This window comes from Procambarus clarkii, chromosome 4, assembly GCF_040958095.1.
Source record: "Procambarus clarkii isolate CNS0578487 chromosome 4, FALCON_Pclarkii_2.0, whole genome shotgun sequence".
In the NCBI taxonomy this organism is placed as follows: Eukaryota; Metazoa; Arthropoda; class Malacostraca; order Decapoda; family Cambaridae; genus Procambarus; species Procambarus clarkii.
This window is the reverse complement of record NC_091153.1, coordinates 51,912,373-51,928,874: the sequence shown is the minus strand read 5'-3', so window position 1 is coordinate 51,928,874 and position 16,502 is coordinate 51,912,373. Positions and strand designations below refer to the sequence as shown.

General features: G+C 46.7%; 2 protein-coding genes across 2 annotated transcripts in view; one reads left to right on the top strand and one right to left on the bottom strand.

Moving 5' to 3' along the window:
* Nucleotides 1-1,550: 1,550 nt before the first annotated feature.
* On the bottom strand, nucleotides 1,551-6,878 carry LOC138371623 (uncharacterized). Its single transcript, XM_069336599.1, has 3 exons — nucleotides 6,758-6,878; nucleotides 3,179-4,261; nucleotides 1,551-1,570 (listed from the first exon to the last, which is right to left on the bottom strand). Exons 1-3 carry the CDS (start codon nucleotides 6,876-6,878, stop codon nucleotides 1,551-1,553), a joined length of 1,224 nt encoding a protein of 407 aa, XP_069192700.1.
* Nucleotides 6,879-9,366: 2,488 nt separating this feature from the next.
* The window catches only part of LOC138371622 (trichohyalin-like), a 47,237-nt gene continuing 40,101 nt past the window's right edge, over nucleotides 9,367-16,502 (top strand). Inside the window, exons 1-3 of the mRNA XM_069336592.1 lie at nucleotides 9,367-9,380; nucleotides 9,572-11,205; nucleotides 14,449-14,602. Of these exons, the coding sequence (XP_069192693.1) occupies nucleotides 9,367-9,380; nucleotides 9,572-11,205; nucleotides 14,449-14,602 (1,802 nt within the window). The remainder of the gene's footprint in view (nucleotides 9,381-9,571; nucleotides 11,206-14,448; nucleotides 14,603-16,502) is intronic.

Below are 16,502 nucleotides of genomic sequence, written 5' to 3'. Positions count from 1 at the left end.
TATGTAGTTTGATTATGTGGATATTAAGTACGACACAAAAAAGATGTATTAAATTGCTCACCGAGGACCCACGGTATACAAAAGAAATCAGGTCAAAATTGTGAGTCGCTTTGATTTTGTTGTGTCAAAAACTCACCTTACGTGACCCAACCACTTTGACTGGACGGTAGAGCGCAGGTCTCACTTCATGCAGGTCGTCGTTCAATCCCCGATCATCCATAAGTGGTTGGGCACCATTCCCTCCCCCCCCCCCGTCAAATCCTAAATCCTTATCCTGACCCCTTTCAAGTGCTATAAAGTCTAATGGCTTGACGCTTTCCCCTGATAATAAAAAAATTACCTTAGGGGATTCTTCCGTCAAAATGTGACGTAGTGTTCAAGAGGCCGGGCTGGTTCAGAAGCACACCACCACACGGGGATACACATCCCAGTACTGGTCTAACGTACGTGTTACATTTCCTGAACCACGATTTATCCAGCATTTACGCAACCACTAACGAAACCTTTACATCCTCCCTCGATTATGTCGCGTTAGTTTGTATTTATTAAACAGTTTACGAGCTTGTGAAAGCTGCGAGGTCGTTATCGATCCGAGGTTACTGTTCTTACAGTCTCCCCTCGTACCGTTTTCGAGCCAATAAGATAATAGGTCACCAGCATTGCATACGGCGCTGATGTTAGCCTGGTAACATCTGCCTCTTAAACTTGAGGTTATATCTTCTCCCAGATCGTTCTCTTTGGATCAAGCAGGTGCCTTCTCGTCACGTTATGCTCTCCCTCTCTCTCTAGTATCCTCATTACGCTGCCAAATCTTGTCACCTTGCATTTAATTTGATTAGCGTCGACCAGCAATTTCTCTGAATATATAACTAGTTTGTTTAGGTTCAGCAGAGTATTACGTAATTCTCAACTGTCTCCTCAGCCAACTTCACCGTAAGTAAACTTTTGAGGTAACAGTAACTAAAATACTTCAGGTCACAGTAACTAAACACTTCAGGTAACAGTAACTAAACACTTCAGGTCACAGTAACTAAACACTTCAGGTCACAGTAACTAAACACTTCAGGTCACAGTAACTAAACACTTCAGGTAACAGTAACTAAACACTTCAGGTCACAGTAACTAAACACTTCAGGTCACAGTAACTAAACACTTCAGGTCACAGTAACTAAACACTTCAGGCCACAGTAACCAAACACTTCAGGTCACAGTAACTAAACACTTCAGGTCACAGTAACCAAATACTTCAGGTCACAGTAACTAAACACTTCAGGTCACAGTAACTAAACACCTCAGGTCACAGTAACTAAACACCTCAGGTCACAGTAACTAAACACTTCAGGTCACAGGAACGAAACACTTCAGGTCACAGTAACCAAACACTTCAGGTCACAGTAACTAAACACTTCAGGTCACAGTAACTAAACACCTCAGGTCACAGTAACTAAACACCTCAGGTCACAGTAACTAAACACTTCAGGTCACAGTAACTAAACACCTCAGGTCACAGTAACTAAACACCTCAGGTCACAGTAACTAAACACTTCAGGTCACGGTAACCAAACAACATCTGCAAGAGATGAAATAAAATGCACCATAAACCTGCTAAATGCTCCAGGCACAAACAAAAGTCAGTGTACTTATGATGCACTTATTAGTATGCTTAACTCGATTCATACAGCTCTTGATAAAAATGAGTTCCCTGTTGGGTTATTTGTGGACCTGCGTAAAGCTTTTGACACTGTCAACCACCAAAACCTTCTTCTTAATTAAACTACATCATTATGGAGTCAGAGGTCACTCCCTGCAATACCTCAAATCCTACCTTACTGACAGGCTCCAGTATGTTTCTGTGAATAATTCAATTTCTCCCACCCTACCCATCAACATTGGTGTTCCTCAGGGCAGCATACTTGGCCCTCTCCTCTTTCTCATCTACATTAATGACCTTCCAAATGCCTCCCAACACCTCAAACCAATTCTATTTGCTGACGACACAACCTTCATTTACTCCAGTCCTGACCCCCTTGCTCTAAATGCCACAGTAAATACTGAGCTAGAGAAAGTCCATCTTTGGCTAACTGCCAACAAACTCACCCTTAACATTGACAAAACTTTCTATATTCTGTTTGGCAATAAATCCTCTAATCAAATAAATCTCAAAATAAACAATACCCAAATTTGCAACAAATTAGATGGCAAATTCCTTGGCATTCTCATTGACCACAAACTGAATTTCCAGGGCCACATTCTAAATATATAAAAAAAAGTTTCAAAAACTGTTGACATTCTTTCTAAGATCAGATATTATGTACCCCGCCCTGCCCTGGTGACTCTCTATTACTCCCTCGTCTATCCATATCTCAACTATGGTATTTGTGCTTGGGGTTCTACTACCCAAAATCATTTACGTCCTCTAATTACTCAACACAAAGCTGCTATTAGGACAATATCCAACTCTGGCCCCAGACATCACTCGGTACCCCTACTCAAATCTCTGAATATGTTAGACATTAAGTCACTGCACATTCTCTCATGTGTATTATACATATATAAAACGCTAAACTGTAATGCCAATCCTGACCTCAAAAGCTTCATAGAAGGTTGTAACAGAACCCATGAGCACCACACCAGAAATAAAAACAGTTTTGATATTCCTAGAGTACGACTTAATCAAACTAGAAATGCTCTACGAATCAGGGGACCCAGATTGTGGAATGACCTTCCTAACCATGTTAAAGACTGTACCTCTCTCAACCAGTTTAAGATAAAAACGAAGCTATACCTAATAAATTCCCTGTAACCTACCTTACCCCTCTAATGTCATCCAATGTCTGTTTTTTTTTTTTTTTAAAGAGCGCTGTTTGTCGACAGAATTGTATTTGTGCTGCTTTTTCAGCGATGTTTTCATTCCATGTTTTCATTTTACTCTTTATGCTCAATTAGTATTAAGCTTTAGTCATTTAAGTTTTTTATGCCCGAAACGCTTTGCGTAATAGTGGCTTTAGGCATTGTATGTACTAGCCCTAACTATAAATCCATCACTCTTTGTAAAATCTCTTGTATGTATGTACCTTACCTAAATATACATTTTGATTTTTTTTTTGAGTGTTTGTTTGTATTTTGGCTGTAAAGCTTCCACCATGAAAGGCGAGGACAGGAGAGTTAGGACCTGTACGGTAAGACTTATCCCGCGGTGGAGAACCTCGCCGGTAAGACTTATCCCGCGGTGGAGAACCTCGCCGGTAAGACTTATCCCGCGGTGGAGAACCTCGCCGGTAAGACTTATCCCGCGGTGGAGAACCTCGCCGGTAAGACTTATCCCGCGGTGGAGAACCTCGCCGGTAAGACTTATCCCGCGGTGGAGAACCTCGCCGGTAAGACTTATCCCGCGGTGGAGAACCTCGCCGGTAAGACTTATCCCGCAGTGGAGAACCTCGCCGGTAAGACTTATCCCGCGGTGGAGAACCTCGCCGGTAAGACTTATCCCGCGGTGGAGAACCTCGCCGGTAAGACTTATCCCGCGGTGGAGAACCTCGCCGGTAAGACTTATCCCGCGGTGGAGAACCTCGCCGGTAAGACTTATCCCGCGGTGGAGAACCTCGCCGGTAAGACTTATCCCGCGGTGGAGAACCTCGCCGGTAAGACTTATCCCGCGGTGGAGAACCTCGCCGGTAAGACTTATCCCGCGGTGGAGAACCTCGCCGGTAAGACTTATCCCACGGTGGAGAACCTCGCCGGTAAGACTTATCCCGCGGTGGAGAACCTCGCCGGTAAGACTTATGCCGCGGTGGAGAACCTCGCCGGTAAGACTTATCCCGCGGTGGAGAACCTCGCCGGTAAGACTTATCCCGCGGTGGAGAACCTCGCCGGTAAGACTTATCCTGCGGTGGAGAACCTCGCCGGTAAGACTTATCCTGCGGTGGAGAACCTCGCCGGTAAGACTTATCCCGCCGTGGAGAACCTCGCCGGTAAGACTTATCCTGCGGTGGAGAACCTCGCCGGTAAGACTTATCCCGCGGTGGAGAACCTCGCCGGTAAGACTTATCCCGCGGTGGAGAACCTCGCCGGTAAGACTTATCCCGCCGTGGAGAACCTCGCCGGTAAGACTTATCCCGCCGTGGAGAACCTCGCCGGTAAGACTTATCCCGCGGTGGAGAACCTCGTCGGTAAGACTTATCCCGCGGAGGAGAACCTCGCCGGTAAGACTTATCCCGCGGTGGAGAACCTCGCCGGTAAGACTTATCCCGCGGTGGAGAACCTCGCCGGATATTGGCTCAGGAAAGTCGGTAGGATGTACTCACCTAGTTGTACTCACCTAGTTGTGTTTGCGGGGGTTGAGCTCTGGCTCTTTGGTCCCGCCTCTCAACCGTCAATCAACAGGTGTACAGATTCCTGAGCCTATTGGGCTCTATCATATCTACACTTGAAACTGTGTATGGAGTCAGCCTCCACCACAACACTTCCTAATGCATTCCATTTGTCAACCACTCTGACACTAAAAAAGTTCTTTCTAATATCTCTGTGGCTCATTTGGGCACTCAGTTTCCACCTGTGTCCCCTTGTGCGTGTGCCCCTCGTGTTAAATAGCCTGTCTTTATCTACCCTATCAATTCCCTTCAGAATCTTGAATGTGGTGATCATATCCCCCCTAACTCTTCTGTCTTCCAACGAAGTGAGGTTTAATTCCCGTAGTCTCTCCTCGTAGCTCATACCTCTCAGCTCGAGTACTAGTCTGGTGGGAAACCTTTGAACCTTTTCCAGTTTAGTCTTATCCTTGACTAGATACGAACTCCATGCTGGGGCTGCATACTCCAGGATTGGGCTGACATATGTGGTATACAAACTTCTGAATGATTCTTTACACAAGTTTCTGAATGCCGTTCGTATGTTGGCATATTGGCGTGTGTGTGTGTGTGTGTGTGTGTGTGTGTGTGTGTGTGTGTGTGTGTGTGTGTGTGTGTGTGTGTGTGTGTGTGTGTGTGTGTGTGTGTGTGTGTGTGTGTGTGTGTGTGTGTGTGTGTGTGTGTGTGTGTGTGTGTGTGTGTACTCGTGCGTGCGACCCAGCAACAAACTGAGCTTGAAAAAATGGTGACAGATAGCTAACCAAAGTTGTACTGAGGATAAACCAAACAAAGTGACTCTCACTTCCAAAAGTCGGGGTTCCCATACTACCCGAGAGAAAGCACGGAGCAGGAGAGGGAGTAGGAAGATAGCACATCATCGGGACTCAACACCCAGAGCACAGTATAGGTATTAACACAAGGACCCACACACACTCTTCCACTTCACTAATTGAACTGACGAGGTAGGATTCCCCTGTAAACTGTTCACAAGCTTGTGTGAACCTATCAACATTTTGTAAAGACAATCAGAACTGAGAAGGACTGTAGAATACTTCCTTAGGGCCTGTACTGACCAGGGTAATAGTCTGAAAAATGTCTGCCTGACTCTAGTCCAGGCCTGGTGATGAGGTTAGGAAAGGGAATGACGTAGACACAGTTGCAATAGAATATGAAGACAAATAATCGAATCAGAAAATGAAAATGATGATGACCAGACCACACACTAGAAATTGAAGGGACGACGACGCTTCGGTCCGTCCTGGACCATTCTCAAGTCGATTCTCAAGTCACAATCGACTTGAGAATGGTCCAGGACGGACCGAAACGTCGTCGTCCCTTCAATTTCTAGTGTGTGGTCTGGTCAACATACTTCAGCCACGTTATTGTGACTCATCGCCTGGAAAATGATGATGTGCGTAGACATGCTTTATGCCCGTCACCGGTAGTACACAATGAAAAATTAAAATCAGCAGCGTATGCAAAGCCAGAAAAAAAGCCTTGCAATCTTGAGCAACCTTGCTAACGAGGCCATCAGGGAGTTGCACATCTGCATTAGACCATCACTGAATTTATGTAGACCCGGCGTGGCGACTCCATCTTCAAAAACACAAAGAAAATCCCAAGAATGTCAAAAGAATGATACTAAGATGTATCCTTAAACATTTAAATAACCTATATATACCCCACTATGCTGGGAAACAAGGAGGACAAAGACAACATTATCACTGCTTCTTAGATAAGGTTCTTAGATAAGATTCTTAGATAAGTTAACCATGTGGATGCAAATTAGATGTCGAGCTTGAGCAGCAGGAAGAGAAGGAGACGTCACAGGGGGAACTGGACACTCAGATGACTTACAGAGACGCACGATAACACCTCTTCATTGTATGTGGTGGGTTATGGGGAAAAGCGGGATGAATTAGAAGGGGAGGAAGTTGAGATGGTAACTCCGTTTATAGATTTACGAGTTGATGTAAGAAGTAAGGGATATGTGAGCCATTGCAGTAGGTGACTGGAGAGACTCAGAAGCGGGGCCAAAGAGATGAAGGTCGCACTGCTAGCACATATAAATGAGTTCAAATAACACACCCACAACTAGGTGAGTACACACACACACACACACATACACACACACACACACACATCCACCCCCCCCCCACACACACACACACCCCTCCACCCACCCATCCACACACACACAAACATACATCCACACACACACACACACATCCACCAACCCACACACACACACACATCTACCAACCCACACACACACACACACACACACACACACACACACACACACACACACACACACACACACACACACACACACACACACACACACACACACACACACACACACACACACACACACACACACACACACACACACACACACAAGCCATTACCCCAACACATAACTTGCATCAAATCCCCAACTTCAAGAGTGGAACACGAGGCAAAGGGCTGAGCTGTGGCTGGAACCGAGTGAAGAAGGCTGGCAGAGTGGCTTTCACCATCTTCCACCATCCCGTGGTCAAAGCTTACTCCAACACCCCACTCATCCGAGGTCAAAGCCTTTAATCACAAACCCACTTACGCGAAGACTGTTGTCGAGATACTCAAATTCATGGGTTCAGACATTTACCAACTCACATTTTCTAGTGGCCAAAGCCATCAGTAACACTACAATCCTGACCTTGACCTAGATTCATACGAGGTCAAGGCTTTGAATGAGACACACCAACCTATAGCCATGGCATACGATAGCACCTCCTCTGAAGAGAGAGACTCAAAAATATCTCAAGAGACTCAAAAATATCTCAAGAAACTAAAAAATATATCTCCTCACGAGATATATTTTCATGCACAATAGGGATTTGAGACACTTTTTTAAGTCAAGTGATGCACTTTTTTACGAGTGCCTCCAGGTTGAGGCAACAAATTCTTCCTTGTGAAGCAACCCTCTGTTTAATTCCAATCAAAGTCAGAACAATGAGTAATAGATTCATATCAAGAAACATTTAGAGTAAGTCAAACGAGAAAGGTAAACACAGGCCTTGAAACAGGGCATCAGAGTTGTGAAACAAGTTCCCATATACACAGTAACCATCCCACTGGACATTATCACCACTTGAAGACGTCTGTAAGTGGCTGGTTATAGAGAGCAAGGATGGACATCCAAGGCACATCATAGACATCATCTCCAATCACAATTATGCTCCCCATGGGTCACTAATTGGTAGGTTCCATTGTTCACATACCTACAAGCTCAGGCATTGACATAAGACTTAGATATTGGTAAGTTTAAAAGCCTGCTTAACGGAACACTTGATAATATCCAAATTCCACCTGAAGCGACTGAGTGCACTAATCTTCAGTATAATTTACATCAGAATACTCCCATGATTTTTGTTTACATCTGTCATGTCAGTGATTGTTAGGGTGGCTAGTTAGGGCGGCTAGTTAGGGCGGCTAGTTAGGGCGGCTAGTTAGGGCAGGGAAAGAGAGACAAATAGACACAGAGGCAGGCCTAACTCCAGGGCTTAATATCAACAAGCCATAAAGATAATAAAGAAATATAATATTGCGAAATCATTGGCCATTGTTAACATTTCATTGGAAAAAAGTGTTATCATTTTGGGGTGAAATTAGAAAAAAATAAAAGTTCCTGTAAAAGGATAACGAACGCCACCGATGATATCTTTGGGCCCCGTAATATGTGTCATGTTTTTAAAGGGAAATATTCAACATTGCACAACAGTGCGAGATATTGCGCAGATGATATCTGATACTGATCTAACAACAGCTGTATATGACACCTGCGTACACCCTGGTACCCTAATGTTAAAACACCTATGCACTCTTAACACCTATAATGGTTGAGAAAGCCTTAAGAAAGCTATAAAAAATGGCATAATAAAAGGTCCTTAAATATGGAAAGCTGAAACTGTATGTCTTAAAGGACTCTCTCTCTCTCAGGGTACCAGACACCTCTGTACCTGTACCCATACCCAAGGCCAGTACCAGCTTCTATGCCCTACTCTGATAACTCTAGAGCTATGAGACCATAAACACACTATTAAAGAAAGTATTGGATTAAATACTGATTTACTTTCTAACTGGCCAACTACACACTTCTGAATTTCAATTTGCAAATAATAACTCGTTTTTCAACAACGCTCTGAAGCTTCGTGGTGGCGGAAATTATGTATGTATGTATGTGTATATATATATATATATATATATATATATATATATATATATATATATATATATATATATATATATATACATATGTCGTACCTAGTAGCCAGAACGCACTTCTCAGCCTACTATGCAAGGCCTGATTTGCCTAATAAGCCAAGTTTTCATGAATTAATTGTTTTTCGACTACCTAACCTACCTAACCTAACCTAACCCAACTTTTTCGGCTACCTAACCTAACCTATAAAGATAGGTTAGGTTAGGTTAGGTAGGGTTGGTTAGGTTCGGTCATATATCTACGTTAATTTTAACTCCAATAAAAAAAAATGACCTCATACATAATGAAATGGGTAGCTTTATCATTTCATAAGAAAAAAATTAGAGAAAATATATTAATTCAGGAAAACTTGGCTTATTAGGCAAATCGGGCCTTGCATAGTAGGCTGAGAAGTGCGTTCTGGCTACTAGGTACGACATATATATATGCAATTGACGATCACAAAACACTGATCATTTTATGCGGAAAATCCACAGAGAAATATGAAATGAGGTGAACGTTTCAGCTTGTTAAAGACTTTGTCAACACCAGACTGACTCAAAGTCAGTCTGGTGTTGACAAAGGCTTTAACAAGCCGAAACGTTCACCTCATTTCATATTTCTCTGTGGATTTTCCGCATATATATATATATATATATATATATATATATATATATATATATATATATATATATATATATATATATATATATATATATATATATATATATATATATATATATATATATATATATATATAAATAACGCGAGAGCATGTATTTGCATATGTATTTTCGATCTTAATTGGCCAATCAGATTACCATGAAGGCGTTCATAAATATATTTAAAGGGGAAGCTATCATTTTCCGTAGTCAGGAAGGGAGTAAGTTAATTACTGAGCGTCACCCAATTCTCATTAACATGCAAATACACAACCACTTCCTCTGCAGCAGGCGGACCTCTTATAATTGGTGGTAAGTGAAGTGCCTAGCGATCAAGAGGAAGTAGGCTCCAATCAAGAGGGTTGGAAGGGTAGAGTCATCAAGTGGAAACGAGAGGAGGTTCCAATCATCAAGAGGGAACGAGACGAGGTTCCAATCATCAAGAGGGAACGAGAGGAGGTTCCAATCATCAAGAGGGAACGAGAGGAGGTTCCAATCATCAAGAGGGAACGAGAGGAGGTTCCAATCATCAAGAGGGAACGAGAGGAGGTTCCAATCATCAAGAGGGAACGAGAGGAGGTTCTAGTCATCAAGAGGGAACGAGAGGAGGTTCCAATCATCAAGAGGGAACGAGAGGAGGTTCCAATCATCAAGAGGGAACGAGAGGAGGTTCCAATCATCAAGAGGGAACGAGAGGAGGTTCCAATCATCAAGAGGGAACGAGAGGAGGTTCCAATCATCAAGAGGGAACGAGAGGAGGTTCCAATCATCAAGAGGGAACGAGAGGAGGTTCCAATCATCAAGAGGGAACGAGAGGAGGTTCCAATCATCAAGAGGGAACGAGAGGAGGTTCCAATCATCAAGAGGGAACGAGAGGAGGTTCCAATCATCAAGAGGGAACGAGAGGAGGTTCTAGTCATCAAGAGGGAACGAGAGGAGGTTCCAATCATCAAGAGGGAACGAGAGGAGGTTCCAATCATCAAGAGGGAACGAGAGGAGGTTCCAATCATCAAGAGGGAACGAGAGGAGGTTCCAATCATCAAGAGGGAACGAGAGGAGGTTCCAATCATCAAGAGGGAACGAGAGGAGGTTCCAATCATCAAGAGGGAACGAGAGGAGGTTCCAATCATCAAGAGGGAACGAGAGGAGGTTCTAGTCATCAAGAGGGAACGAGAGGAGGTTCCAATCATCAAGAGGGAACGAGAGGAGGTTCCAATCATCAAGAGGGAACGAGACGAGGTTCCAATCATCAAGAGGGAACGAGAGGAGGTTCCAATCATCAAGAGGGAACGAGAGGAGATTCCAGTCATGAAGAGGGAACGAGAGGAGGTTCCAATCATCAAGAGGGAACGAGAGGAGGTTCCAATCATCAAGAGGGAACGAGAGGAGGTTCTAGTCATCAAGAGGGAACGAGAGGAGGTTCCAATCATCAAGAGGGAACGAGAGGAGGTTCCAATCATCAAGAGGGAACGAGAGGAGGTTCCAATCATCAAGAGGGAACGAGAGGAGGTTCCAATCATCAAGAGGGAACGAGAGGAGGTTCCAGTCATGAAGAGGGAACGAGAGGAGGTTCCAATCATCAAGAGGGAACGAGAGGAGGTTGCAGTCATCAAGAGGGAACGAGAGGAGGTTCCAATCATCAAGAGGGAACGAGAGGAGGTTCCAATCATCAAGAGGGAACGAGAGGAGGTTCTAGTCATCAAGAGGGAACGAGAGGAGGTTCCAATCATCAAGAGGGAACGAGAGGAGGTTGCAGTCATCAAGAGGGAACGAGACGAGGTTCCAATCATCAAGAGGGAACGAGAGGAGGTTCCAATCATCAAGAGGGAACGAGAGGAGGTTCCAGTCATGAAGAGGGAACGAGAGGAGGTTCCAGTCATCAAGAGGGAACGAGAGGAGGTTCCAGTCATCAAGAGGGAACGAGAGGAGGTTGCAGTCATCAAGAGGGAGGGTCGGGGGGGGGGGGGGCAGCCTGAAGGGGAAGGCTTGATAATAGAGCCACTAAATAAAATATATAAACGTGAACAAAAGGAAGTAAAGAAAACAACTCTCCGGGGAGGAGTTTGTTGGGGTGAAGGGTGGCCTGGGGGTGGACCTGGGGAGCCTGGGGTGAAGGGTGGCCTGGGGGTGGACCTGGGGAGCCTGGGGTGAAGGGTGGCCTGGGGGTGGACCTGGGGAGCCTGGGGTGAAGGGTGGCCTGGGGGTGGACCTGGGGAGCCTGGGGTGAAGGGTGGCCTGGGGGTGGGCCTGGGGAGCCTGGGGTGAAGGGTGGCCTGGGGGGTGGACCTGGGGAGCCTGGGGTGAAGGGTGGCCTGGGGGGTGGACCTGGGGAGCCTGGGGTGAAGGGTAGCCTGGAGGGTGGACCTGGGGAGCCTGGGGTGAAGGGTGGCCTGGGGGTGGACCTGGGGAGCCAGGGGTGAAGGGTGGCCTGGGGGGTGGACCTGGGGAGCCTGGGGTGAAGGGTGGCCTGGAGGGTGGACCTGGGGAGCCTGGGGTGAAGGGTGGCCTGGGGGTGGACCTGGGGAGCCTGGGGTGAAGGGTGGCCTGGGGGTGGGCCTGGGGAGCCTGGGGTGAAGGGTGGCCTGGGGGTGGGCCTGGGGAGCCTGGGGTGAAGGGTGGCCTGGGGGGTGGACCTGGGGAGCCTGGGGTGAAGGGTGGCCTGGGGGTGGACCTGGGGAGCCTGGGGTGAAGGGTGGCCTGGGGGTGGACCTGGGGAGCCTGGGGTGAAGGGTGGCCTGGGGGTGGACCTGGGGAGCCTGGGGTGAAGGGTGGCCTGGGGGTGGGCCTGGGGAGCCTGGGGTGAAGGGTGGCCTGGGGGTGGGCCTGGGGAGCCTGGGGTGAAGGGTGGCCTGGGGGGTGGACCTGGGGAGCCTGGGGTGAAGGGTGGCCTGGGGGTGGACCTGGGGAGCCTGGGGTGAAGGGTGGCCTGGGGGTGGACCTGGGGAGCCTGGGGTGAAGGGTGGCCTGGGGGTGGACCTGGGGAGACTGGGGTGAAGGGTGGCCTGGGGGTGGGCCTGGGGAGCCTGGGGTGAAGGGTGGCCTGGGGGTGGACCTGGGGAGCCTGGGGTGAAGGGTGGCCTGGGGGTGGGCCTGGGGAGCCTGGGGTGAAGGGTGGCCTGGGGGTGGGCCTGGGGAGCCTGGGGTGAAGGGTGGCCTGGGGGTGGGCCTGGGGAGCCTGGGGTGAAGGGTGGCCTGGGGGGTGGACCTGGGGAGCCTGGGGTGAAGGGTGGCCTGGGGGTGGGCCTGGGGAGCCTGGGGTGACCCTAAAGGCCGGGGATCAATCCCCAGCGGAAACAAATGGGCAGAGCTACTTTCACCCTGCTGCCCCTGTTACCTAGCAATAAATAGGTACCTGGGAGTTAGACAGCTGCTACGGGCTGTTTCCTGGTGGTAAGAGTGGAGAAAAAAAATAATTAGTTGTTTGTAACAGTTGATAGATTGATAGTTGAGCGGCGAGCCGAAAGAGCAGAGTTCAACCCCCGGAAGCACAACTAGGTGAATACATACACACACACACACACACACACACACACACACACACACACACACACACACACACACACACACACACACACACACACACACACACACACACACACACACACACACACACACACACACACACACACACACACACACACACACACACACACACACACACACACACACACACACACACACACACACACACACACACACACACACACACACACACACACACCACACACACACACACACACACACACACACACACACACACACACACACACACACACACTCACACACACACACACACACACACACACACACACACACACACACACACACACACACACACACACACACACACACACACACACACACACACACACACACACACACACACACTCACACACACACACACACACACACACACACACACACACACACACACACACACACACACACACACACACACACACACACACACACACACACACACACACACACACACACACACACACACACACACACACACACACACACACACACACACACACACACACCTGTGTAAGGAATCATTCAGAATCTTGTACACCACATATGTAAGACCAATCCTGGAGTATGCGGCCCCAGCATGGAGCCCGTACCTTGTCAAGCACAAGACGAAGCTGGAAAAAGTCCAAAGGTATGCTACTAGACTAGTTCCAGAACTAAGAGGCATGAGTTATGAGGAAAGGCTGCGGGAAATGCACCTCACGACACTGGAAGACAGAAGAGTAAGGGGGGACATGATCACAACCTACAAAATCCTCAGGGGAATCGACCGGGTAAACAAGGATGAACTATTCAACACTGGTGGGACGCGAACAAGGGGACACAGGTGGAAGCTGAGTACCCAAATGAGCCACAGAGACGTTAGAAAGAACTTTTTCAGTGTCAGAGTAGTTAGTAAATGGAATGCATTAGGAAGTGATGTGGTGGAGTCTGACTCCATACACAGTTTCAAATGTAGATATGATAGAGCCCAATAGGCTCAGGAATCTGTACACCAGTTGATTGACGGTTGAGAGGCGGGACCAAAGAGCCAGAGCTCAACCCCCGCAAGCACAATTAGGTGAGTACAATTAGGTGAGTACACACTCACACACACACACACACACACACACACACACACACACACACACACACACACACACACACACACACACACACACACACACACACACACACACACACACATTCTACCTCTCAAGGGGAAGGAACTCTGTATCCTACATCATAGAGAACTACATCACAGGGCTCTAAGTCATAGAGAACTACGTCTCAGTGCTCTACGTCACAGGGCTCTACATCATAGGGTACTACGTCATAGGACTCTAAGTCATTGAGAACTAAGTCACAGGGCTCTATATCATAGAGTACTACGTCATATGGCTCTACACCATAGGGTACTACGTCATAGGACTCTACACCATAGGATACTAAGTCACAGGGCTCTACATCATAGAGAATTACGTCACAGGACTCTACACCATAGAGAACTACGTCACAGAGCTCTTCGTTGTTAAATATGTTTAATACCTGTTCAAACACCAGGTAGTCACACCTGCCGGGATCACCAATCAACGTCCAAAACGCTCCCTACACTTTAACCATAAATTAACCCCCTCAAAATGTCATTACAAACGTTCCATAATCACCCTTAAATCAGATATAGGACTAACTACCGTCAGCCGGGCAGGTAACGAAGTGGTTAACTCGCCTGGAATAGTTTTAGGGGAAAATATATTTGATGTTTGGGATGTGTTGTTGCGGGAGTTTGGGATCATAGTGGGAAAAAAACAGAAAAATGGAAACAAAAACACGTAAAAAGTCTAAAAGAAAGTCCCACACTCATATAAAAGTTTAAAAGAAAGTCCCACACTCATATAAAAGTCTAAAAGAAAGTCCCACACTCATATAGATGTCTAAAAGAAAGTCCCACACTCATATAAAAGTCTTAAATAAAGTCCCACACTCATATGAAAGTCTAAAAGAAAGACCCACACTCATATAGATGTCTAAAAGAAAGTCCCACACTTAAATAAGATTCTAAAAGAAAGTCCCACACTCATTTATAAGTCTGACCCTCACACGGTCATTTCGTGATACCGAGTATGTCGTTAATAATACTAAATTATTATTATGTTTCTTCTATGTAGGGTATATCGCAACAAAATACTGAAGGAGTATGCATGATGGGATCGAACCTGTGTATTCGGATTCATCAGGCATACTTACAACCGACAGGACTATTATATGGTTTTCTTTGATTCAGATGCTTTGTTGATTTATGCAGGTGGGTTTAGAAGCAGACTTCCTATAGCTCGTGATAAGCCTTACTCTTCCACTTTTCCCCTAGATCATAACCCGCTGATCGGTTAAGAACCAGGTACTGAGTTACTGCTGGGTGAAAAGAGGCAAACAGTTAAGGATTGGTAGCTAGTCAATTCTTCCCGACCAGGATACGAAACTTAGACCACATCGCTCGCGAAGCGTGGGACGAATGTGTCTCCACTTCGCCACCAGGGATTGGTGGTAGTGCATGTGCCAGAGAAATTCATGGATGCGGGTTCGAGCCCTAGGGAATACCACTCCAAGATCTCGTCAGTAATTAGAAGCAAAGTAGCAATTCTCGCAAGGAAACCACTTCCCCCTTGACTGGCGCGCAGAGCTGGATATAAACAGTAGCGCAACGGACCTCTGGGCACAGTTACAGCCCCGCTCCTGTGCCAGGTAAGTCCACTACGGGCTCACCATAGCCCGTGCTACTTGGAACTTTTTGTTCCGATTTGCTGAATCTTAAACAACAACAACGGAGCTCTGAGTCAGGGGGAGACAAAGCCTGGAGAATGGTTCCTTGGGGCAGGCAGGCTGTACTTTAGCACGCTGGGCGGTCGTCTCCCGTGTCCCTGAAGACGCTCTCCAGTCTTCCCTTACTGGGTAAACGCACGCCACCCCACCATCTCCTCCCCTCTGGCCCTGCTCCCACTCTCATCACCTGTGTACCTCTTCCTTCATACGTAACTTCTTTCGTCTACACCCGGTGTTTACACTCGGTGTCTACACCTCTTTTTTGGTGATATATATATATATATATATATATATATATATATATATATATATATATATATATATATATATATATATATATATATATATATATATAACAGGGGTAGACAAGGTAGATGTCAGACGTGTGACCGGGTATGCTATATCCGGTTGAGTGACGATAATGTGCGCATTCATTACCACAACGGAGCCAGGTGTTTGGGTTCTGGGCGCCCTCCCAGGGAGAACACCAATCAACAGCCCACACCGCCCGTAAGGCAAAACACCTCCCAGACCTTCATTCCCACAGAAAATTTATTAGAAGCTATCAAAGCAACATCGGCCAGAACCTTGCAACACATCCCTAAAGCAGCCCGCCCCCATGCAGCAGCCAAATTATCTGCCCTCCTGAGAAAGGTCAACGACTCTCCTGGAACGACCCAAGCATGGCACAACCTCCTAATGTTTGGCAACATATGTCTAGCCACCCCTGCAAGGAGAGACAAAACCTTAGCTGCCTCAGTCATCAAAGCTATAAATGATTTTCCCAGGGAGGACAACCAGGTGCGCCTTCCCACTCGCGCGAGAAACACCCACGGCAGGAAGAGCAACAGTAGCATATCCGAGACATCAAAAATCAGAACATCAGTCACCAAGAAAATAGAAGAAGGAAAC